The following is a 23,779-nucleotide window of genomic DNA, read 5'->3' as shown; positions in this document are numbered from 1 at the left end:
AGACAGAGTTTCGCTCTTGTTACCCAGGCTGGAGTGCAATGGCACGATCTCGGCTCACCGCAACCTCCGCCTCCTGGGTTCAGGCAATTCTCCTGCCTCAGCCTCCTGAGTAGCTGGGATTACAGGCACGCACCACCATGCCCAGCTAATTTTTTGTATTTTTAGTAGAGACGGGGTTTCACCATGTTGACCAGGATGGTCTCGATCTCTTGACCTCGTGATCCACCCGCCTCGGCCTCCCAAAGTGCTGGGATTACAGGCTTGAGCCACCGCGCCCGGCTGGACCATCATGTTTTTTAAAACCTCACGTTTCCCCAGAAAACCACCAGGCGGCGCAGGAGAGCACATGCTGTGGACCTGGGTGGCATACTGTGAAGGCTACTAATTAGTGAAAGAAAAAAATCCATCCCTACACAGACGCTGCTTTCTGGAGAGGAAACCAATAAACTGGAAGAGGGTTAAGTGAGCAGAAAATTTCCCAAGGAGGAACCCGCTGGCTAGAAGGCATCGCAGGAGGTCTTGGTTCATCTTCCCAACTCTCCAAGATGGTCCTTGCACTGTCACAGAAAGAATCCACTAATATCTCTCCTTGGCTTATACATCTTCAGGGACCAGACTCAGATTAGGCAGCTGAACCCTTCATGCTGAGGGAACCTGCGCTAGGGGAAGGCGCAGCAGGGACAGTGGGGATGGCTCCCATCCGGGCTCCATGACCACCATGTTCGGTTTAGGCGCTGCCAAGCAGTAGGAAGTGATGGGAAAGGGAAGGGTATTTTATTTTGGGAATCTTGGTAGAACTAGGAAGCCAGAAGCTATTCATTAAACAAGCTACACATTGGCAAGAAAAAAAAGCCCAATTGTACTGGACATTTAAAATTCACTATTTAATAACAGAGTAGAAAAAGAATCTCAAGATAATCACATTTAGCTGTGCAGCAATTACCTCCCTCTTTCCTCTCTGGAACCCAGTTTTTTCCAAAAAAAAAAAAAATCTTACAAGAGAAAGAGAATTTAAATAACACCAGTTTTATACAATCTCCTTTCTTTTCAGATGAAGGAACAATAGCCCAGGGAAAGGAAGTGACTGGTTTGAGTTTACCCAGCTGGTTAGTGGCAAAGCTAAAAAAGAACCTGGTGTCTTGACTGTTAGTCCAGGGATTTTCCACCCATTTTTCTCTGTCTTTTGATGTACAGGAAAAGTACCAGAGTAAGGTTGCTATTTAAAGAAGAAACGTATAGCTTGGCAGTTCCTCAAAAAGTTAGACATAAAATTACCATATGACTCTGCAATTCTGCTCTTAAGGTATATGCGCAAAAGGATTAAAAACAGGCATCGAACAAGGACATGTACATGAGTGTTCACAGCAGTGTCACGCACAGCAGCCAGAGGGTGGACACAGCCCAGACGTCCTCTCTGGGATGAACCAATAAATTCCAGAATGTACATGCCCTAGAATATGACTCAGCCACAGGAAGGAATTAAATACTGACATGCTCCAACATGGATGAATCCTGAAAACACGCTTGGTGAAAGAACCATGCACAAAGGACCACATGGAATGATCCCACAGATAAGACATGTCTGGGCCTTATCTATAGAACAGATAAATACATAGAGACAAAATGCAGATTGTCTCTGGTGACCAGAGGCAGAGGGGAAGGGAGAAGAGTAACTGGTTAATGGGCATGAGGTTTCCTTTTGAGATGCAAATGTTTAGAACTAGATAGAGTTGTGGTTGTACACATTGTGAATGGACCAAATGCTACTGAATTGTGCACTTTTTATTTATTTATTTTTGAGACAGAGTCTCACTTTGCTGCCCAGACTGGAGTGCAGTGGCATGATCCCGGCTTACTGCAGCCTCTGCCTCCTGGGTTTAAGTGATTCTTGTGCCTCGGCCTCCCGAGTAGCTGGGATTACAGGCATGTGCCACCACACAAGGCTAATTTTTGTATTTTTAGTAGAAATGGAGTTTCACCATGTTGCCCAGGCTGGTCTCGAACTCCTGACCTCAGGTGATCCACCTGCCTTGGCCTCCCAAAGTTCTGGGAGTAGAGGTGTGAGCCACGGCACCTGACCTTGAGTTGTGTACTTTAAAGTGGTTTATGTTTCATCTCGATTTTACAAAAGTATAACATGGGTCTCCATTATGTGCTCATAAAGTTGGGGCAGAGGATGAAGAGGGCAGGTTATTTGATGTGAGCATATAGGGGCCCTGAGCTCCCCAGGCTGGGCTCACTCAGCATGGAAGACAGGCACATGACTTGCAACTCTTCCATCCATTCTGAGGAAATTTCCATCCAAGTCAAAGGAAGGGGGAACCCACCATCTTTCTGGGCATGAGAGTTCTAGTACTGAGCTCAAAGAACCCAACACAGAGTGAGGGCAGAGATGCCCTGCCTGAAGGTACTTCCACATCAGCAAGGCTTACAGTTCCCCTGTCTTGATGACCAGGAAGAAAGGTGAAAGGGACAGGCTTGCTAGCCTACAGCAGTCCAGTCCGCAATCCAATCCAGACCTTAGCCATTGCACAGTCTTGCCGTATGGCTCAGTCATGCTGCCTCTCAGGTTCCTCGCCTGCCCTTCCAACCACACCAGAGGTGACTGCCTAGGTGCAGAGAAGTGCAACCTCCAGATTCGGGGGTGGTTGGTTCTAGTGAGATCATCCTGGGGAGGACCACGAAACTTCCATATCCTAGGAGGGAAAGTAGAGGAGAGGGGGTAGGTTGAGCCCGAAGAAGACGGGCCGCCGTGATTGAATTCACATGCTGCGAGAAAGTGTCGACTTTTTCTGTTTAGTTCCACAGGGACAAAGCCAGGACCAAATACGAGGATGTTTCAGAGAGGCAGCTGCTTCTTTGAGACACCGGAAGAATTGTCTCATAAACATAGCCATGCCACAATACCATTCGTGAAAATTAAACATACTCTAAATATGATATGTTTGAAGGATCCTTTTATGTATAGTAAAATAAGAGGCAGGTTGTAAGGACAGAAAATACATGAGAGGAGGGCTCATTGCAGGGGGCAGGGAAAGAGTGCAGAAAGGAACAAAAATACAATAAAGAAAGAACTCCTGTATGGACGGATCGTAGACTAAGTTCTGGAGAACGTGACGAACTTAGCTCTTGTATATCTGAGGCCCTCCAATCCCCTCTCCCTCCCCGCCGACACAAACACACACACACCCCCACAGGAAGAAAAGAGACTAGAGCTACCTAAAGGTAAAATGCTCTGCCATGGTAAGTACTGTTTCACAAAAACTCCAAGTGGCACTGGTGAGGCATGTTACTGACAACATTCCCACGTAGGAGGGAGGCTGGATGCTTTTCAGAGTCACTCTTTCAACATGCAGATTCCCAGGGCCTCAAACTTTTGGCAGGGGCCAAATCAGGCCGTAGATTGTTTTCTAATGCCCTTAGAACCTGTTATCGTAGACAGGGATGGTCCATACATGTGGGCAACCTGCCCGAACACAAGGCCTTTAAATTTGCAAGGCTTGGGTGAAATTCAGATTCAACATGTCTGAGATGGCACACAGGTAAGTTTGCTAAGGATCCGCCTGGTTAGAAGACCTCTGGGCGTGGTGGGGTCTTGTCTACTTCGAGAGCACTGGCTGCATGGTTAGACCGCCTGGGTTTCAGGCCACTTCCCACTTAAAAGTGCCGGGTGGCGGGACTTGGGCCAGCACTGAAGCTTGGAAGCTTTGTACTTATCATCTGAAAAATGGGGATAACAATAGTGCCCATCCTAGAGGGCTGCTGTGAGGGTTTATCACACAGTTCCCACGTAAAGCACTTGGCAAAGCATGGGGCACAGAGTAAACACTCAAAAAATGTCAGCTGCTGCCCCGGAGTGGGTTTGAGCTCATAGGGATGAGGAAGCATTCTGTCCACCTCCAGGACATTACCAATGTGAGTAGTAAGTAGCTGTAACGATGATGCATCCACAGTCAGCCCGCTTTTCTGGTTTCCCTTTTCTTCTGGGCTCTGGTTTCTTTCACCATATTGGGGGCCCCTTTGATTCCACAAGCCGTCCCTGGCAGATGGATGAGATGCCCGTGGCTTCCACAAGCTGTCGCCATCGGGAGCTCCTCACATTCCCACAGCCGCATTCTGGGCAGGCTGTCCTGGTGGTCACAACACATCTGAGGTGACAGGGAAAGAAGACTGGCAGCGCCGAGACACGGCTCAGCTGGCAGCTCTTCGCCTCCTGGAGCGGAAGCCATCTCAGACCCTGGGTTGCAGTCGGCAGGCATTCATTCACATAGCCGGCTGGGCGGCAGGCATTATTACAGAGAACACATGCATGGGCGAGAGACAAAGCCCCTCTACTCTCATGGAGCTCACATCCCAGCAGGGAAGACAATAAATAAATGTCAAACAAAAAATCAAGTGGCAGTAAGTGCAACCGAGGAAACACAACCCACCTGCACACGCATGTTTAGCAGCTTTGCTGGTGATTTCCAGAGCCCAGAAGCAACCAGGACATCCTCCCATCAGTGGATGGAGAAATGGAAGTCCATCCAGTGGAATATTACTCAGTGCCCAAAAGAAGTTAGCTACCAAGCCATGGAAAGACATGGAGGAAATGCACACCACTAAGTGAAGGAAGTCCATCTGAAAAGGCTGCACACTGTGTGGGTACAGCCATGCAGATGTTCTGGAAAAGGCAAAACTATAGAGATCATAAAAAAATCTGTGATTGCCAGGGGTGCGGGTTGGGGGATGAATAGACAGAGCACAGAGGAGGGTGTTTAGGGCAGTGAAACTTCTCCGTATGATGCCATAATGGTGGATATCTGCCACTACATATTTGTCCAAGCTCACAAACTCCAAGAGTGAACCCTAACATAAACTGTGGACCGTGGGTGATAATGATGTGTCAGCGTAGGTTCATCTACTGTAACGCACATGTCAGTATGGTGAAAATGTTGATAATGGAGGGGCTGTGCATGTAGGAGATGGGGTGCATGGGAACTCTCTGTACCTTCTGCTCAATGTTGTTGTGAACCTAAAACTGCTCTAAAAGTCTTTTTTTTTTTTAAAGAAAGAAGCCACAGTAGTGATTGATGAGATGTGATAAAGTGAAATAAGTGGTCAAGAAAGGCCTCTCTGTGAGAAGCTGACATCTGAGCAAGACCTGAATGGTAAGAAGGCGCTAACCTTGCAAAGACAGGTCAGAAAAGCATCCAGGCAGGAAGAGCTGCTTGTGCAAAGGTCCTGTGGCAAGAATCACATTGGCCCATGCAAGAAACTGAGAGACGCAAACGTGGCTGGAGCTTGGAACGCACAGGGAGAAGAACAGAACAAGTCACGGTCAGAGAGAGAAAGTCCAGGGCATGCTCATGGAGAGCTCTGAAGGCCAAAGGAAGGAGCTTAAAGCACATTCTAAGCATGACAGGAAGCGGCTGCAAGGTTTGAAGCCAGAGTGACGTGGTGAGATTTGCTTGTAAGGACCACTCTGGTTGCCACACGGAGGGCGGAATGTCGATGGGCCAGGTTGGAAGCAGGGAGGCCACAGCCTCTGAGTGAGGCCAGCCCACACCCTGCACACCCAGACACCCCATACTCTTTCAACAAGACCCCTAGTCTGTACAGCCAGCCTCATGGCCACTTCTGGAGTAAAGCATAAAACACTCAGAGGGTTGAGGACAGAGCTAAAGATTTCTTAAGAACCTGTTAATGCTGGGCACGGTGGCTCACATCTATAGTCCCAGCACTTTGGGAGGTTGAAGTGGGTAGATCACTTGAGGTTAGGAGTTTGAGACCAGCCTGACCAACATAATGAAATCCCATCTCTACTAAAAATACAAAAATTAGCCAGGTGTGGGGGCACATGCCTGTAATTCCAGCTACTGGGGAGACTGAGGCAGGAGAATTGCTTGAACCTGGGAGGTGGAGGTTTCAGTGAGCCAAGATTATGCCACTATACTCCAGCCTGGGTAACAGAGTGAGAATCTGTCTCTCAAAAAAAAAAAAAGGATCTGTTAGTGCTGGGTTTTCACATTGGGTCCAGAGGAGCTGGTGGGTTCTCCGAAAGTGACTCAGGGGCCTTCTCCAAGGAGGATTGGGCGGGAGGAGAGCAGGTGGGATTCAGGACCATCCACCCCACTCTCCCCAGAGCCGCCAACAGTCACTGTTTTTACAATGGGGTTTTGCATAAGGCTTTATTTGAAGAAAAGACTGTTGAGTGGAAGAAGAACAACAGTAAAGGAGAGTGACTGACAAAGACAGTGTGGGAGGAAGGGACAGGAAACCCCGTGCAGCAGTCTAACGTTCCACATTCAAACACCCTGTGCCCAGTGGCCATGACGCATGGGGGCAGTGGCAAGGAACCAGTGAGACACACCAGGCTAAGGCTGCAGGGCTGGCCTTGGAAAACCCCCCGGCTTTCCACACTAGCCTTTGCATTTGTGTTGAGGGCTCGGGTGCCCAGTCTCATCTTCCCCTATCCCATTTTGGATCACCCCTACATACATTGAACTATTTCTAGTTTCAGGAATAGTCCCTGCGCTCTCACCCTCACCCATCCCATGGAGACTGAACAGATCAGACCCTAGATGACTGTGCAGTCCTGACCCACAAGCTCTGCAGCACCCAGCCCAGAACGGTCAGGCTTGCTCGGTGCTGTCGGCTCCCCTATTTCTTGCTGCCACTTTCAACTCAGAACTGACCAGGAAAGCCAAATATGTTCCTAAACCAATCACGTAAGATGCCTACTTCTAATTAGCCCATCTCGTTTCCCAGACACATCTGGAGCCTTCCTGTCACTCATGGCAAAGCCTTCCCACTCCCCTGCCTGCCTTTGAGTCTCTGTCAAATGCAGGTGATGGTGGCTGACTCCCTTGCTGTAGCAAGCTCTGAATAAATAGCTTCTGCTTGTTCTCACGTGGATGGCCTTTGTTTACTTCCACTCTGTCTTTATGTCAATCACTCTTCTTTTCTAGTCTGCCTTTGCTGGTCTCCTTGGTCTGCCTAATTCTTTGCCATTTTCCAGGCTCAGGTCGGGTGCTACCTCCTCTGGGAAGCCTCCCTTGGTTTCCCGGCACCATCCCTTCCCACCAAGGCTGGATTAGGTCCTCGTCCTATGTGCTCTGAGAGCATCCTGGAATATACTCACTATCATGAGTGCCAGATTTCAGTGTCAGTTGTCTGTTTCCCCACCTGCACCATGAGTTCCTTGAGGCTAAGACAGTGTCCCGTTCAACCTGCACAATGTCCAGCACACAGAGAACCCTAGTGCACATTTATTGGGTGTCTAGCCAGCACCCACACAATCCTCCTCTTATCCACAGTGCCCATGTTTTTCTTTGAGGAATTCATCTCTACTCCTTTCTCAGAGCAATCCTACACCAATTCCAGTGCTGGGCCCTGATTAGTTTAAGCCAGTTACCATCCCCTAGCTGTCACCACCACAACTGGTTTAGGAACGGGCATCTATTCCAGCAAGCGGCCATGTGATTCATGAAGACTTCTGCTGAGACCTCTAGGAAAGAGGAGTTTCTCCTCTCTTCTGAAAAAGACCCTGTGGTCATCTTCAGTAAGAGGACAGGCTGGAGCTGTTGGGGGTGGGAATGGGGGTCTCCATGAGGAATCTGAGGATAACCCAGAAGGCAGAGAGAAGACATAGGAAGACTGAATCCTTCGTGTCCTTCTTTGAGTTACTGATTGAGCATTTCCTGAAACAAGCCTTACTGTGGGTTTTTAATTACATACACATTAACAATTCTCTTTAATTTGTAAGCCAATTAGAGTTGAATTTTCTATCATCGCAACTGGCTGTGCTGTCAGAATCAGAAATGCCCCTAGAATGCTGGTTGATGCCTGCTTCCTTTGCCTCTACTTACTGTAATAAAAAAAGCATCCTTCCTCCTGCCCACCTCCACCTGGACCCAGCCCCGGCTTCCGCATGGATCTGCCCTTGACCATGAAATTCCACTCTCTCCAGAACTTCCAAACTCTTCTCAACTGCCTCTCTGCTTCAGCAGAGAAACATCTTCAAGTTTCTCTCATCTCTTTTTTTTTTTTTTTTGAGGCGGAGTCTCACTCTGTCGTCCAGGCTGGAGTGCAATAGTGTGATCTTGGCTCACTGCAACCTCTGCCAGGTTCAAGCGATTCTCCTGCCTCAGCCTCCTGAGTAGCCGGGATTATAAGCACCTGCGACCACACCTGGCTAATTTTTGTATTTTTAGTAGAGACAAGGTTTCACCGTATTGGCCAGGCTGGCCTCGAACTCGTGACCTCAGGTGATCCACCCACCTTGGCCTCCCAAAGTGCTGGGATTACAGGCGTGAGCCACCATGCTCAGCCTCTCTCATAACAAAAAGATCCTTCCCTGTAACCCACAGCCTCCCTATATATATGCATAGTTGGATTTTTTTCTCCATCTCTTCTCTTCTGAAAGCTTATTTTTGTTTTTTTTTGGCGTCTTCCTTTCCCATTCACTCCTCGTACTCCTCTAACTCTCCTCCCTTGACCTCCCACTGGCAGAATCTAGTGTTCTCAGTCTTTATTTTCCCAAACCTTCTGGAGGCACTGGAAATTGCTAGCGAATCCATCCATCCTAACATTCTTTCTTCCCTGGCCTCTGAGACATCACTTTGAGACCCCCTCTTGGGTCTGGCATTTATACCCTCCATGGCGGCACTGATCGCAAGGTTGGATTCTCTTCTTTTGCCTCAAATTCAGTGTCTCCATTAGGGTCATATGTCCCCATCTCCATTCTCCATCTTTGTTGGTGGAACCCATTCAAGTCATCCAAGCCACACACCTGGGAATCGCCCTTACAACCCACCCCTTCCACAGCCCGCACCCAGGCACCAAGGCCCTCGGACTGCCTGCCTCCCAGTGTTGCTGACTCCCGTCTCCGCACACTCTCCTCATCTCGCCTGTCACATACGTGTCTCACACACTATGGCAATAACCTCCCGGCGGTCTCCTCATCCAGTCCACTCTCCATGTTGCTATTACAGTGACTTTTCTAACCCCTCATTTGATCGTGTCAGTGCACCTCTGAAAACCCGTCCATATCATCCCGTTAATCTGTAAGATCAGACCCGTACTTCCGAGTGCAGCACTCAAGGTTTTTGGAGATCAGGCTCCTGCAGGTCTCTCCAGGAGGAGCGACAACCTGACAACCCAACAACCCAACCCCAAATGCTTTTTAACTGCATGCTGCACCACACCGTCTGTGCCTCCATACCTTACATGTGTGATCCCCTGTGCCCAGAAGGGCCTTTCCTCCTTGCATGTGATCAATTCCTACTCAGTCTTCAAGACTCTGCTCAGACACCTATGGCCAAGGGAAGAATCCTGTGTTCCCGTGGTGCCGCTCTACCACAAACCTGCCGCTCCGGGGCATGGGGCACACTGCCGTAAAACTATGTTTAAACTAAGGGTGGGAAACATCTGTAAACGTTCAGATAGTGACTGTTTTTGGCTTTGTGAGGCATGCAGTGTCTGTCACGACTACTGAACTTTACCTTCACAGTGTGAAAGCAGCCACAGACAGTGAGTGAACAGGCCTGTCCCTGTTCCAGTGCAACTGTATTGATGGAAACAGGCAGGTATTGGTCTGGACCGGGCCCATAGGCTGTAGTTTGCTAACTTCTGGCTTAATCTTTCTCCCCACTTTGCGAAATTCTTCTTTTTTTTTTTCAATGCCTTTTGCAAAAACTGTCAATGTTCATGAAATTCTTGAGGCTGACGCCATGCCCTGTTCATTCTTGTGTGCCAGTGGTCGGCATAGTCCCCGGCAAGGAATATGTGTGGACTAGAAGATCCAGGTAAAGGTTTCAATCCTGCCACTTACCTTTGATAAATATCTTGTTTTCCAAGCCTTTAAAAAAATCTCAAGAATGGAAATACATGTTACTGCATTACTGACTTTTTCAGATGGTTGTTATAAGAACTAACTGAAATACTGCACAGGAACATAAAACTGTTCTTACTTTTTTCTTATTGCATTGCTTTCTGACAAGCTCCAGTTACTTCACTAAAAGCAAGACCTTTATGTTTTCTCTGAGTATAGGGTCAACCTAACCCAAAGGAGGCCTATATTCTGCCTGTCAAGGGCTGGTCTGGGGCTTAGCTGCAGGCCACACTCTGCCTTATAGTATCTCCTTATTCTGGGAATGAAGCCCAGGGTGGGTTGCTCTGCCCACGCCTCCTCTCCCACTCCACTTCACTTGCCTTCTTCCAGATTCCATAGGTGGCCCTGGGCAGAGTGAGAGAGAAAAGGGGAGTTCATGATAGAAGGATGGTTTCATGGTCTCCAAAGCCTGCTGAGGACAATTTTTGTGTTAGAATAGGACCTGATGACTGACTAGCAGTAGATGCAAGAAGAAGGATAGCATCGACGTTTCTAAGTTGGGAAATTGGACTAGGATGACTCTACTAATTGACACCAGGAATACAGAAGGGAGAGCAAGTCTGGTAGTCATGGGGTGCAGGGAATCACAAGCAAGGAAGAGAATATATTCAGTGTGAAATGGCTCAGAGCCATGAATAAAACAGTTCTGCAGGTATCCCAAGGCTGTGCTCCTGAATTACTGCCTAGGGATACAGCAATAGATTACCGCTACCAAGGCCTGGAGCCAGCAATTAGCGCTCTAATCAAATGACTAGAATAGTACTACAAGGACCAACATAGAAATACACTGGCACATCACTGCCACAGGAAGTTGTAGGGGAACAAAGAGATAATAAAAGCCCAACGGAGCCAATGCAAAACTCAGCCATTCATTGGATTAAAAAAAATGCAGCAGGGCTTATTACTATAGCTGCCTGGAAACAACTTGTTCAGGACAGAGAGAGAGGAATGCAAATAGGAGGATACAGAGGCACACAAAACCGAGGAGTATGTATGTGGGTACACGAGAGATCTGAAAAGAGCTCAGGTTTATCCCTCATCGGGATGCAGGGCTCCAGGTGGACAGGCTGCAGGTTCTTTGAGTTGGAACTGATGATCATATGTATTTGTCAATAAATTTGTTCCTAATACAAAGTAATAATGTTTGCCGAGCAGCTCAGGTTATTAACACTATAATAACTACATTCTCATTCATATTCTGTTTTTTCTTTTCCTTTCTTAAGGAATAAAGAGTCAGTGTGTCCTGCCTGGGCCTAGCCTCTATCACATTTGTCTTTGGCAGAAAAAGTTATCCAGGAATCTGAGGGATAACATCTGCCTTCTCAGAGCAGCTCTCAAGCCCCTGTCTGACCCAGCTCCTGACCCCTGTGTGGCTTCTCCTCCTCCAGCATCTGCCCTCCTGTATCCCCACACCAGCCTCCAGGCCTTGGACCACCCTGTACAGGCCATGTGCTTTCTGCACGTCTTGCCATCCCTGCTCCCACTTTGGTGATGCCAGAAATGCTATTCTCTTCCTTCTCCACAGTGCAAATTCCCTTTTCGCCAAGGCCCTAAGTAGGCCATCCCTCCACGACAGGGTCCCCACCTTCCCACTGAAAGTAGGTGGCAATTTCTCTTGTGCTTCATAGCATGCCCCATGCTCTGTTCCAGCGGTCATTTCCTCCTGCCCCATGGGATTCATTTATTCCCAAATCCATCTCCTGCATCAGACTTTGAGGTTAAGCTCAGAGTCCATGTCTTGTCTCCCCTGAGACAGTACAATAAATACTCGTGACAGCTATCCTATCAGATACTTCCTATCACTGGGAGATGTTTTAATAGCTCATCAATGAATCAGTATAATAAATCCTTGGTTGCTATAACATGGGATAGATCCGTTAACATGGGATAAGCCTGAGTAATAACAACAGCAGCAATAACCTAACAATAGCATCTAACCAGCAGCCTGTTTCTATAGCAGAGCCTGCCTCTGCTCAGCAGACATGCTCATCTTTCTTTCTCTAATCCCCCCCTGCTCCAACTTTCAGAGCTCTCTGTCTGACCTGTCAGGGCCACACTCAATGTCACCCTATTTGCTCCACTCCACAGACTCTCAGAATCGAGGGATTCAGATACCGCAGGCATTGCCAGCACTTCCATTGTCAGCCTCTTCCTTTCTCTTTCATCCTGAGGCTCTGGCTAGCTGCACTGGGTTCTGAAATTTGCCTTCAGCACAGGGATCGACTGGGCATGACTGAGGGCCGCCATCCCCCGCCTCCCCTCCTGCCCTCCGATCCCCATGGCCACCACTCTGCCATCTCTGCCATGCCAATGAAGGAACGCTGCAACAGATGGTGACCCAGCCGTGCTCCTCCCTTCCAGCTCACAGGCATCTGAAGGCCAGGGCTATGCGTCTCCTAGGAAACTCTAACTGTCCCCTGTTGATGCCTAGCCTGTCCCAGGGAGACAGAACACCAAGCAAGTGGAGAAAGAGGGATCTCTGGAGGAAAATAAGATTAGGAGGGGAAGCGGCAGGGAGGGACTCCCCGGCTCCCACTCCCCAGGGAGCACCTGCCACAAAATCACATCTCACCATATCTCCTTCTTTACCCTAGACGAAATGACCCCATGTCTCAGCATCTTCTAAGAAAGTCAGTCTTCTCTTATGGAAGAGGCAGTTAACTACCAAACTCTCCAGGGCAGGACTTGGCGGCAGAGGAAGGCACTCACCCGCCTGCTTCAGGACCTCGGCCTCCCCCACACTCAGGGAGAGAAACCCAGCTTCCTGGCTGGTGTGGGGTTGACCAGTCGGTCTTCTAGAATTTTCACTTAGCCCGGGAAACCTTGTATATGGGATTTGACTCCCCGCTTTCCCCTCCTCCCTCCTCAGGGTTGGAGGGGGGTGGTCTCCATCTGCTCAGTGGCTGTGTTTCACGCCTGGCTCCCTTTCATTGTCAGGGGGAGAGATCTGTGGGAGTCAGGGGCTGTGTGTTTAAGCATTGATAGCACTCAGCAGGCCCAGCCCGCCTCTCCCTGCCTCGGCTAAGTTCACAGAGGCCAGGGGGATGGGGGAAAATGGTATCAGGTGGTCCTGATTCCCTCCTGGGAAGGGAGTGGAGGGGGACACCTGGTTTTAGGATTAGGGATTTGGCTGAAAAACAGCTGTTTCCTGCTCAACACTTGGAACTAATCTATAGGTTGAAACCTAAACATCTTGGCTATTATTAAGCTGGGGAAGAGGGAAGGGTTGGGAAAGAAGAAAGGGGGAAGGGACTTTTCCCTCCAGGTGACTACTGTGAAGAGCCAGTGAAAACCTCGTGTTCACACCAGGCTCTCGAGGGGCCAAAGTGCTTTATGAGGCACCATGTTATTCATAAGCCACCAGCGGGACCAGAGCCCCACGAGAAGCCTGAACCCACCAATAAAGTGCAGCCGCTGCTCGGGTGGGAGGTGCCTGCATCTCACGGCCACACCATAACCAGTTGGGTTATCAAGCCATACAGCTTGGACACAGAGACGTTTGTGTTCTTGTTGTAATGACATCGTGTGGGACTGCCACACATCTTTTAACCATCCACTTGTCACGGACCTTTAAATGGGTTTTCTTTACTTTTCCCCTACTACCACAACACTGCAAGCACGTCCTTATATTTATGTCCCTATATATGGAGAAAGTGTGGGTGCTGCTTCACGCTGCCTCTTCGACCCAAGGCCAACTAACTGGGGCTTGGCACATTGCAGCCTGGCACAGCAAGCCCAAGGTGGACAGGTGTCCCTGGTCTACAGCCCGGCTTTGCCATTGACACACACCACACAGACTGGCAGTCACGGGCTACATTGGGGAGGACATCACTGATGCTACAATCCAGCCAAACACTCTATGGGTCTTTGGGGCTGTGGATTTCTTCCTCATTACTGCTTGCCTATTTGTGCTCTGGGGGCAGGACTAGGACACATGCATGAAGTGGAAAAGATGCACAAATGTAGTCACTATACCCTCCCGATTAGCGGACCCAATACCCTGTGGAGGACTTGCTTAAATGAGATTTGTGGATTATCTGTGAGTGGATGTATGCAGGCCCTACTCCCTGGCCCTGCTAGTCACTGACAGCTCTGACCAGTCTCCTGCCATATAAAGATCAGCAGCTAAAACAGGATGTAAAGAAAACAGAAGTTAAGGTGTTAATGCTAGGGGGTATTGCCAGTCTCCACCTGCTGAAAAGCAAGAAGCGAACTCTCTTCTGGGGAAGAATTCTGACCCCACCACCACGGAGAAGAGCCTCCACCTCTCTACAGTTCAAGAACCCAGCTTCTCACTTGCCTCGTCTGCTCCCCTGGGGAGGAAGTTTTCACAGCAATTAGACACACATCCTTCTTCACAGCTGGAGGGAGAGTCTTGTGAAGTTCCCCCAACCCCCTCTCCCCACAAATGGGTAGAGAAGGCGTGGGGTATCAAGGCGTCAGGCGGCAGCTGTCTCCAGGGGCTCTGTCATTACAGAGGAGTGGTCAGAGGGAGGGGGATGGTGGGGTGGTGGGTGATAATCTTGTGTGACAGGTCCCCAAGGGTGGGAGAAAGTAAGGAGCGGAAGGTAGAAGTCCAGCAAGGGGGCCTTGGAATTAGTGTTAGAAAGTCTAGGGCTCTTCAGAAGGTTAAACACAGAGCTACCCTATGCCCCAGTGATTGAACAAGCAATACGCAGTATACCCACACAGAGGAATATCACTCAGCCACAAAAAGAAATGAAGTACTGATGTGGCGAACTCTCAAAACATCTTGCTAAGAAGCCAGACACAAAGACCGCATATTGTATGATTCCATTTATATGAAATGTCCAGAATAGGCGAATGTGTAGAAAATAGAGCGGTGGTTGCCTAGGGCTGGAGGTGGAGGTGGGGAAGAGGAGTGACTTATGGCATAGATTCTTGTAAGGGCTGGAAGTGCTGATAAAAATGTCCTAAAATCCATTGTGATGATGGTTGCCCAAGTCTAGGGGCATAAAAATCACTGAATTGTATTATTTACTTATTTTTGAGACAGAGTCTCCCTCTGTCATCCAGCCTGGAGTGCAGTGGCACAGTCTCGGGTCACTGCAACCTCTGCCTCCCGGGTTCAAGCAATTCTCCTGCCTCAGCCTCCCAAGAAACTGGGATTACAGGCATCCAGTGCCAACCCCACCTAATTTTTGCATTTTTAGTGGAGACAGAGTTTCACCATGTTGACCAGGCTGGTCTCGAACTGCTGACCTCAAGTGATCCACCTGCCTTGGCCTCCCAATGTGCTGGGATTATAAGCCTGAGCCACCGCACCCAGCCTGAATTCAATTTACATAGTAAATTGTATAATGTGAATTGTATCTCAATAAAGCTTTCATTTAAAAATTTTAATAAGGCTGGGCACTGTGGCTTGCGCCAGTAATCCCAGCACTTTAGGAGGCAGAGTTGGGTGGATTGTTAGAGTCCAGGAGCTCAAGACCAGCCTGGGCAACACAGAAAAACCCCATCTCTACAAAAACTATAAAAATTAGCCAGGCATGGTGGCATGTGCCTGTGGTCCCAGCTACTCAAGAGGCTGAGGTGGGAGGATCACTTGAGCCCAGGAAGTTGAGGCTGCAGTGGGCTGAGATTGTGCCACTGCACTGCAGCCTGAACAACAGAGTGAGACCCTCTCTCCCCCTTAAAAAAAAAAAAAATATATATATATATATGTATATGAAAAAGGAATTACATAAGGACTTGGAAGGCTTTGTTAGAAAAAAACTGTGATACTTTGAAAAGGAAAATAGATAAATTTACACATAGAGTTTCAAATGCTCTAAGGAATTAAATGAACTAAGTTTACTAATGAAACCAAACAAGTGATTGCTAAAACCTTTAAGATTTATTAGGAAGATTGTAAAAATTTGTTGATTGAAGTAAAAAGTTTTAGGAATAATTAGGTTTGGGGATTTGTACTCATTGAAGATTGGTTAATTAAAAAAAAAAGATCTAGGGCTAAGTTCTTGTATATCACCTCGAGCAAGTCACAAACTGGTCTCTATCGCCACAGTAAATTATAAAATGCTGTACAAAGGGAAGGTGGCTCTAGAATGGCCAGAAATCTCTCCCTCCCTCTTGGAGCAGCTTTCCCAAAAGATATCTGTGCAACCCCACAATCCATCCTTATTTTAAATACCAGCTTCCTCCTCCTGGACCCTGCCAGGCTCCCTGAGTGAGGTGTCTATTTGAAATCTCAGACCATTGTCCATCTGAGGACCCAGCACCTGGACACATCTGCTCATGACATCACTCAAATCAAACTGCTTATTCTGTCCTCGACTTGGGGGATTGCAAGTCTAGTTTCAACAGACCATAGTCCTAAAGCCATTTGAAAACCATAACAAGTGATTGCTAAAATCTATAAGATTCTAACTATAAGGCTGAGCTCGAGCAGGGGAAAAAAAGAGGGGCAAGACTATAGCCGAAGAACGCTGGGTTGGGGAAAAGAGACCACTTTCAATCCGTTAACCAGATTATGAGCTTCTTGGGGGAAAGGAAGAGCCTTTTGCTTTTTCTTTGGCCCTTCACAGAAGCGAGTATTAGCTCAAAGCGGAATAGGGCTGGGGTTGATAAACAGTGGTGAATGACAAACTACTAGAAAGCCGTGCAGACCAGGGGAAACGTATCAGACAAAGAGGCAGACATTTGTCTCACAAGGAAGCGTGTTTAATCCAGCTGGCACATGTGACCTGCAGCCACACACACCTGAGTTTCTATCCCACCTAGCCATTTATCTGCTTAGTGGTCTTCCACGGTTTATTCTCTCTCTCTGAGTCTGTTTTCTTGTCTTTAAAAGTGGGATAAATGCACTTATTTATTACAAGGTTGCTGTGACAATTCCTAAATGAATAAGCTAATGTACACGTATGGCATCTAATCCAAGGCCTGGCACATAGTTGGCATTCAAAAACTATTGGTCCTTTCTTCACCTATAATCCCAGCGCTTTGGGAGGCCGAGGCAGGTGGATCATGAGGTCAGGAGTTCAAGGCCAGCCTGGTCAACACAATGAAACCCCTTCTCTACTAAAAATACAAAAATTAGCCAGGCATGGTAGCGGGCACCTATAGTCTCAGCACATGGGAGGCTCGGGCAGGAGAATCACTTGAACCTGGGAGGTGAGGGTTGCAGTGACAGAGCGAAACTCCATCTCAACAACCAAACCAAAACAAACAAAAAACGATTAGTCCTTTTCCTCCCCCGCCAAGTTACAGCTGGTATACTGCTTTGTGATAAGGCTTTGGAGAAGACGGACTTTCAAGCCTACTTTGCAGATCTACAGCGCAGATGACACCTGTGCAGATACCATGCCCTGGCTCTATAGCTAAGGAATGACTGTTTACTCTTAGAGCCAACAGATGGTTATCTGCATAGGCATTGTTTACTTTAGACCAGAGAGAAAGGGAGGCTCCTATAAAATCCCAGGCCAGCCAAATCCTCTCTGAGTTCCCCTCTCTCCTGCCTTTGCCATGGTTTCTGGAAGCAAAGCACTCCATACCTGCTTCTTCCACCCATGTCCCATGAGCTCTGATGTCAAACCAAACAGCTGGAGTCAGCCCCAGAGAAGGAGCTGGGTCTTCTGAAGTGACATCCATTCGGCCGCCAATATTGGTTTAGCTGCTGATATTCCAAGGATAGCACATCCCCGGCCGCATTTTAAAAATTCTTTTCTGATGTGATAAGCGGGAGCATAGGGAGGAAAGAACGAAGACAGCAGGAGGGAGCAGCACCTGTTCCTTCCCTCCCTCCCTGAAGCCTTCTGCATTTACATCCCATACAGACATCAGTCTGGATCCAACTGCTATCCTGGCAGGCTTCTACAGGCTGGAGGAGATATGAAAATACAGCAGGTGTGGGGGAAGGGAGGTGGGAGCAAGAAGGGGGAGGCAGCAGACAGAACGAGGATTTTCCTGATTATAAGATGCACCATTTGTCTAGAGGTCTGGTTGCAAAGCGCTGGCGGCTACGAGTGCTTATACCAAAGACTCTCAGCTCCAGTGGTGTGCGGGAAACCTTGGTGTCTTATGCCCTGGAAGGGCCTCCCTTTGCTAGAGTATATGGTCCTCTTATTAGAAACTCACAGTGTCATGCTGTTTCAAACCTCACAGCCCAGCCTCTGGTGGAAAGGTGGGCTTAGCGAGGCAGAAGGAAAGGCTGAGAGGGGTCTAGAAAATGATTGCATCCCTGCAGCAGAAAGGAGGTAAATGGCACGAGCTATTAGGGGCAGTAGCTTTCACCGTTGACACCCCTGTCCCTCACACCTACCCTATAGTTCTCGGCGCCTGGGGAAAATGGGGCTAAGCAGCGGGGCTGCCTCAGGCGCCTGGAATTGGTTTCGGGCAGCAGGTGTGGAAGACAGTTCCTAGTGAAGCTCCACGGCCCCACCCTCAGCGATCCACAGCTGTGTGTCCTGGGCCCATGCTGTCCGAGGGGGCCTGTGCCAATGCTTCCGGAGAGAGGAAGCCCAGCTTCTCTCTGACAGGCAGAGGGACTCAGGAATGAGTGCAATTAACCAAATAGATCCGTTTGGGAAATTGAAGGCCTGGGGAAGCTGAGTGGCTTCTCCGCCTTGCATCAGAAGGCCAGTGTCTGCTTCCTGTGATGGGAGCTGACAGGGAGCAGAAGTACTGGGGGTGTCGGGAGGGAAGGGGAGAGATGAAGCCTGAGTGTGGAGGGTGCTGCAGGCTGGGGTGGGAGGAGGAGGGAGGGGCGGCGCAGGAGCAGATGCCTGGGGCAGCTCCAGATGGCAGTGGCTTCCAACAAAGGGAGGAGAGGCAGAGAAAGGGAGGGCTTCCTCCTCAGGCGGTTTCAGAGCTCACACCTGGAGCCCCAGGGGACACTTGCTCCGAAACAGCTAGGCAGTGTTTCCAGAGAATCTTGGAATGAGCCACCCTAAATACATACACCAGCCCCAAACCCAAATGCTTGCCACACAGGTACCAGAGTTGGACTACAGGATTCGAATCCAGGCTCTTTCTTAGATGGAGAAAGTTCCTTAACCTCTGCGTACTTTACTCTCTGCCATCAGTCAAACACGGGTAACATTGGGCCCTACCTCATGGGGCTGCTGTGGGAGGGCAGAGCACAGGGCACAGTGCCTGATGCCCAGGGATTGCTGAGATGCTGATCATTATAATGATGACTATTATCATCATCCAGAGAAACCTGGGTCAGCTTCCCTAGTTTCAGAACTTACCGTACTCTCAACAACTATGTGTCCTGCTGGCAAGTAGTCTCTGCAGCCTTTCTGATTTCTTTTTTAAGGTTCCTCTGTGTGTCTGAAAGTCCTTTGATAGGCGCTGCCCCTTCATGATTTGTGGGTGCTTCAGACTGGAGGAGGCAGTGTGATGTCATAGCAAGAAAAACAGTCTAGGATTCAGGGCATCCAAGTCTAGCAGGGGCTCTTTCACTAATTAGTTTTGTGAAATCTTGGGGGAAATAACTTCTCAGAGAGCCTTAGTTTATTCATCAATCAAATGGGGATGATGACAGCAGCCTTGCTCATATCACTGAATTGTGTTGACAGTCAAATGATACAATTAATGTAAATGGATACACTATTAAAAGGATTCAGCTCAGAACTGATAGTCGATTTTGCTGGTTAATTCGCAGTATCTAGAAGTATGAGCCAGAATGAATTTAACCTGGTCAGGCAGGAGGTGGCAGGACACGACTCCATGGCAGCCACATCTGTCATCGGGCAGTGAGACTGCCGTCATCAGAGAAGGCAGCCCCCGGGGTTCCTTAGGTGGGGATCTGGTCAGGCTACCCGGAGTGAATGTGTAGGAGGGACAGGGATAGAGAGTGGGGAGGGTGCACAGGAAAGTGTCAAGAGTGGGGACCTAGTGACACAGAGCTGCCCTAACTCCCCAATTCTGTCCCCGTCCAGTTTCACATATACTTCGGACCCATTTAAATATACTGGTACACCGCTTCTGCAATCACACTCCTCCACATGTAGTAAAGGAACAGCATGCCCCCAGCCCCCTGCCGCCCCCAACAAAACACACACTATGCGTCAGTATGTTCAAGTTCCACGTTAGTAACAACAATAGGGTGAAAATACCCTAAGGTCAGACGGATTTCCCAGGAGGTTTCTGAAACCTGACACTATTCTGAGATACATGGCAGCCCTGAAAGGGCCCACACAAGAAACTGCCTTGATGAAACAAGTATATCTGAACTGCCACTGATACGAGACATCATAATAACCCTCACTTACTAAACGCCTGCTATGTGCCAGGCACCATGCAGGGCTCTTTATCTGTTTATATATTTACCCTTTAACCTTTACCACAAGGTGTACAAACTAGAAAACTGAGGCCTACAGAGGTTCAGCGTTCTCAAGGTCACAAAGCCAGTGGACCTGGAATTCCAGCAGATGTGACTGGATCCCAAATCCATGTCATCAGCACTCTCAGCTTCCACTTTTCAACCCTCTCCATGCCCCCCCTCCAGCCCCAACTCTTTCTGGGAGGACAAAAGACACCAAGAGAGGGCGTTGGAGGGAGAGAGACAAACTTTGATGAGGCAGAGATGCCCAAACTCAAAGAACAAGGCAACCTTGCCCTGCTCAGGCCTCCAGGTCAGAGCCTCCCAGCCCAGCAGCCTCGGCCAGTCTGTCACTATTGCCCTTACTGCTCTGTCAAAATTGCAGCCCACGGTTGTCACTCGTCCTCGCCTGCCACTGGGGCCTGAGAGTAAAACAGGAGTTGCTGGGAGTGGCAGTAAAATCTAACGCAGAATGGAACAAGGCAGACCCTGGGCACAGGATGGGGCTCAGTGCTGCGGATCTCGGCTGCTTACTGAGCCTGGACAACTAACTGTCCATCTGCCAGGTCCCAGTGCCCCACCCCGGGGCAGGGATTCCCGGACTGTCCCCCATATGCCAGGGCTGTCAGTCAGGAGCTCCCAGGTTGTGGAGGCCCAGACTAAGTAGGGTGTGGGTCACAAAGCTGTCACCCGATTTGTCTATTAGGTGGACATTGGGACAATGCCAGCGCTAATGTTGGCTGACTGTCCCTGCCAGGGAAGAAGGCTCAAACGCTACCCTCAGCAGCCTCCTTGCAGGGAGAACCTTGGGATGCAGTTCTGCAGCAACTCAGGGCTTCTGTCTCTGGGGAGAAGAAAGGAGATGCCTCTCAGAAGATTCCTGCGGCCAGGCAAACAGGCTTCTCTTAAAGAGAAGGCGAAAGAGGCAGGAATGTCCCCCCACCCTCACCCCTGCAGTGACACACGCCCAGGCCCAAGTCCTGCTTACCTTCTTTGCCTCATTCAGCCTCCTCCTTTCAACACCAGAGGAGACTCCGTTCCAGGCTGCAGAAGGAAGGAAAACTCCAGTGTCCCAAATTGCACATAAGCCAATCAACCTGTCTCAAGCAAGCACAAAGGAAAACCCCAGGGTTACTCTAAGAAAGGAAAAAAAAAAAAAAAAAGGCTTTGTGGTTTGCAGCTTGCTCATTCACTGGGGAAATTACATCTCTGTCTACATCCATTTGTAAAGTTTTGCATAGCGTAACAGCATCTTTGTTCAAAGAAGTTCAAAGCATTCTGCAAAAAATAAAACAAAACAAAACCAAAAAAGAGAAAACAGGACAGACCCTGCCAAGGTGATTGGCTCTCTCATCCGTGATCATTTCTTAGTGCCCTGACACCATAGTCTAATTGCTGATTCCCTATTCACCGCAAGAACTAAAGCTATATCTCGAAGAATCTCTGTTACACCAGGGGAGAACTTACTCATAATCATCTCCTTAATTTTTTAGCTTCCTAGGAGAACTACCATGTTTTTCTTCTCTGTCTACTGATAAGCAAACCAAGTTTACTGTAAATAAATCTATAACACATTGAAAGGGGATCCAATTTCAGGGTCAGGAGATGCAAATTTTAAATCCTGGTTATGTCATTTAGAGTAGGACACTTCCCTACGTGTGACTCAATTTCTGAATCTGTAACATGGGGAGAAGGCATGACAGAGTGGGTCAGACCATTAGTTAGCGGAGTTCAAGTCCAGTTCTTTTGAACAACATATAACCTTTCTTGGTAGAGATAACATATTCCATTTTGTCATTTGTTGCAACATTAAAATGTGTCTGCAGGAGGCTGGGCATGTTGGCGCATGCCTGTAATCCCAGCACTTTGCGAAGACGAGGAGGGCAGATCACTTAAGGTCAGGAGTTCGAGACCAGCATGGCCAACATGGAGAAACTCTGTCTCTACTAAAAATACAAAAATTAGCTGGTTGTGGTGGTGCCCAGCTGTAGTCCCAGCTATTCAGAAGGCTGAGGCAGGAGAATGGCTTGAACCTGGGAGGCAGAGGTTGCAGTGAATTGAGATCGTGCCATTGCACTCCAGCCTGGGCAACAGAGCGAGACTCCATCTCCCCTCCTCCAAAAAAAAGTGTCTGCAGAAAATGGTATAGTCCACCCTTGTAGAGGGGAATGTGACAATAGCTACCTAAATAGGTATGCATTTACTCTTTGGCCCCACAATCCCAATTCCAGGAATCTATTCAAAATATACCCTATATGACTACAATCCCCAAGGTTCTTGTTAAGTGAAAAGCACATGACAGAAAATAATGTTTAATATGCTACCATTTATTTAGGAAACAGAGGAGGAATGCAAAAATATATATACATTTGCTTACATATTTTAAAAAGACAATAAAATGATAAAGCATAAAATACATTTTAAAAGACCTACAGGGGCTGTAATATCAGCACTTTGGGAGGCCAAGGCGGGTGGATCACGAGGTCAACAGATCGAGACCATCCTGGTCAATATGGTGAAACCCCGTCTCTACTAAAAATACAAAAGTTAGCTGGGCATGGTGGCATGCGCCTGTAGTCCCAGCTACTCGGGAGGCTGAGGCAGGAGAATTGCTTGAACCCCAGGAACCGGAGGTTGCGGTGAGCCGAGATCACGCCATTGCACTCCAGCCTGGGTAACAAGAGCTAAACTCTGTCTCAAAAAAAAAAAAAAAAAAAAAAAAGACCTCCAGGAGCCAGGTGTGGTGGCTCAGGCCTGTAATCCCAGCACTCTGGGAGGCTGAGGCAGGCAGATTGCCTGGCCTCAGGAGTTGGAAACCACCCCAGGCAACACGGTGAAACCCCGTCTCCACCCAAATACAAAAAATTAGCTGGGCGTGGTGGCTCACACCTGTAATCCCAGCTACGCAGGAGGCTGAGGCGTGAGAATAGCTTGAATTCAGGAGGCAGAGATTGCAGTGACCCAAGATCATGCCATTGCACTCCAGCCTGGGCGACAGAGCAAGACTCCGTCTCAAAAAAAAAAAAAAAAAAAAATGACCTGCAGGGAGAGGGAGACATGAAGTGCAGGGACAGACAGAAGCTGGGCTTTATTAAACCTTGTTACATGGATTTGCTTTGGAATATGTAAATATTTGAAATAATTACAAGATATAATTAAAAAGTTTCAAAGAGGCTGGGCACGGTGGCTCACACCTGTAATCCCAGCACTTTGGGAGGCCGAGTTTGGCAGATCACTTGAGATCAGGAGTTCAAGACCAGCCTGACCAACATGGTGAAACCCTGTCTCTACTAAACTTTACAAAAATTAGCTGGATGTTATGGAGGGCACCTGTAATTCCATCTGCTTGGGAGGCTGAGGTATGAGAATCTCTTGAATCTGGGAGGTGGAGGTTGCAGTGAGCTAAGATTGCGCCACTGTACTCCAGCCTGGGTGACAGAGCAAGACACTATCTCAAAAAAAAAAAAAAAAAAAAAAAAAAAGTTTCAAAGAATTACATAAAGATGAAAATAAAATGAAAGAAATGAACCTTTGAGTTAAGTTGGTTGGCACACTACACATAGATTAAAACAATAGTAATTTGACTGTGTATCCTTATCAGGGTGTCCAATCTTTTGGCT

General features: G+C 48.3%; 1 protein-coding gene across 33 annotated transcripts in view; it reads right to left on the bottom strand.

Moving 5' to 3' along the window:
• Window positions 1–23,779, bottom strand: part of NFASC (neurofascin) — a 203,540-nt gene that overhangs the window by 81,374 nt on the left and 98,387 nt on the right. For 32 of the 33 annotated variants that reach the window (XM_032288900.1, XM_032288912.1, XM_032288902.1 and 29 more), the window contains exon 2: window positions 21,148–21,256. The exons of the other annotated variant lie outside the window; for it this stretch is intronic. In XM_032288900.1, the coding sequence (XP_032144791.1) occupies window positions 21,148–21,256 (109 nt within the window). The remainder of the gene's footprint in view (window positions 1–21,147; window positions 21,257–23,779) is intronic. 33 annotated transcript variants of the gene reach the window in all.

Source organism: Sapajus apella, unplaced genomic scaffold (genome assembly GCF_009761245.1).
Source record: "Sapajus apella isolate SASKATOON/1434 unplaced genomic scaffold, GSC_monkey_1.0 scaffold22, whole genome shotgun sequence".
In the NCBI taxonomy this organism is placed as follows: Eukaryota; Metazoa; Chordata; class Mammalia; order Primates; family Cebidae; genus Sapajus; species Sapajus apella.
The sequence above is the reverse complement of the archived record's forward strand: the minus strand, read 5'-3'. Positions and strand labels throughout refer to the sequence as shown.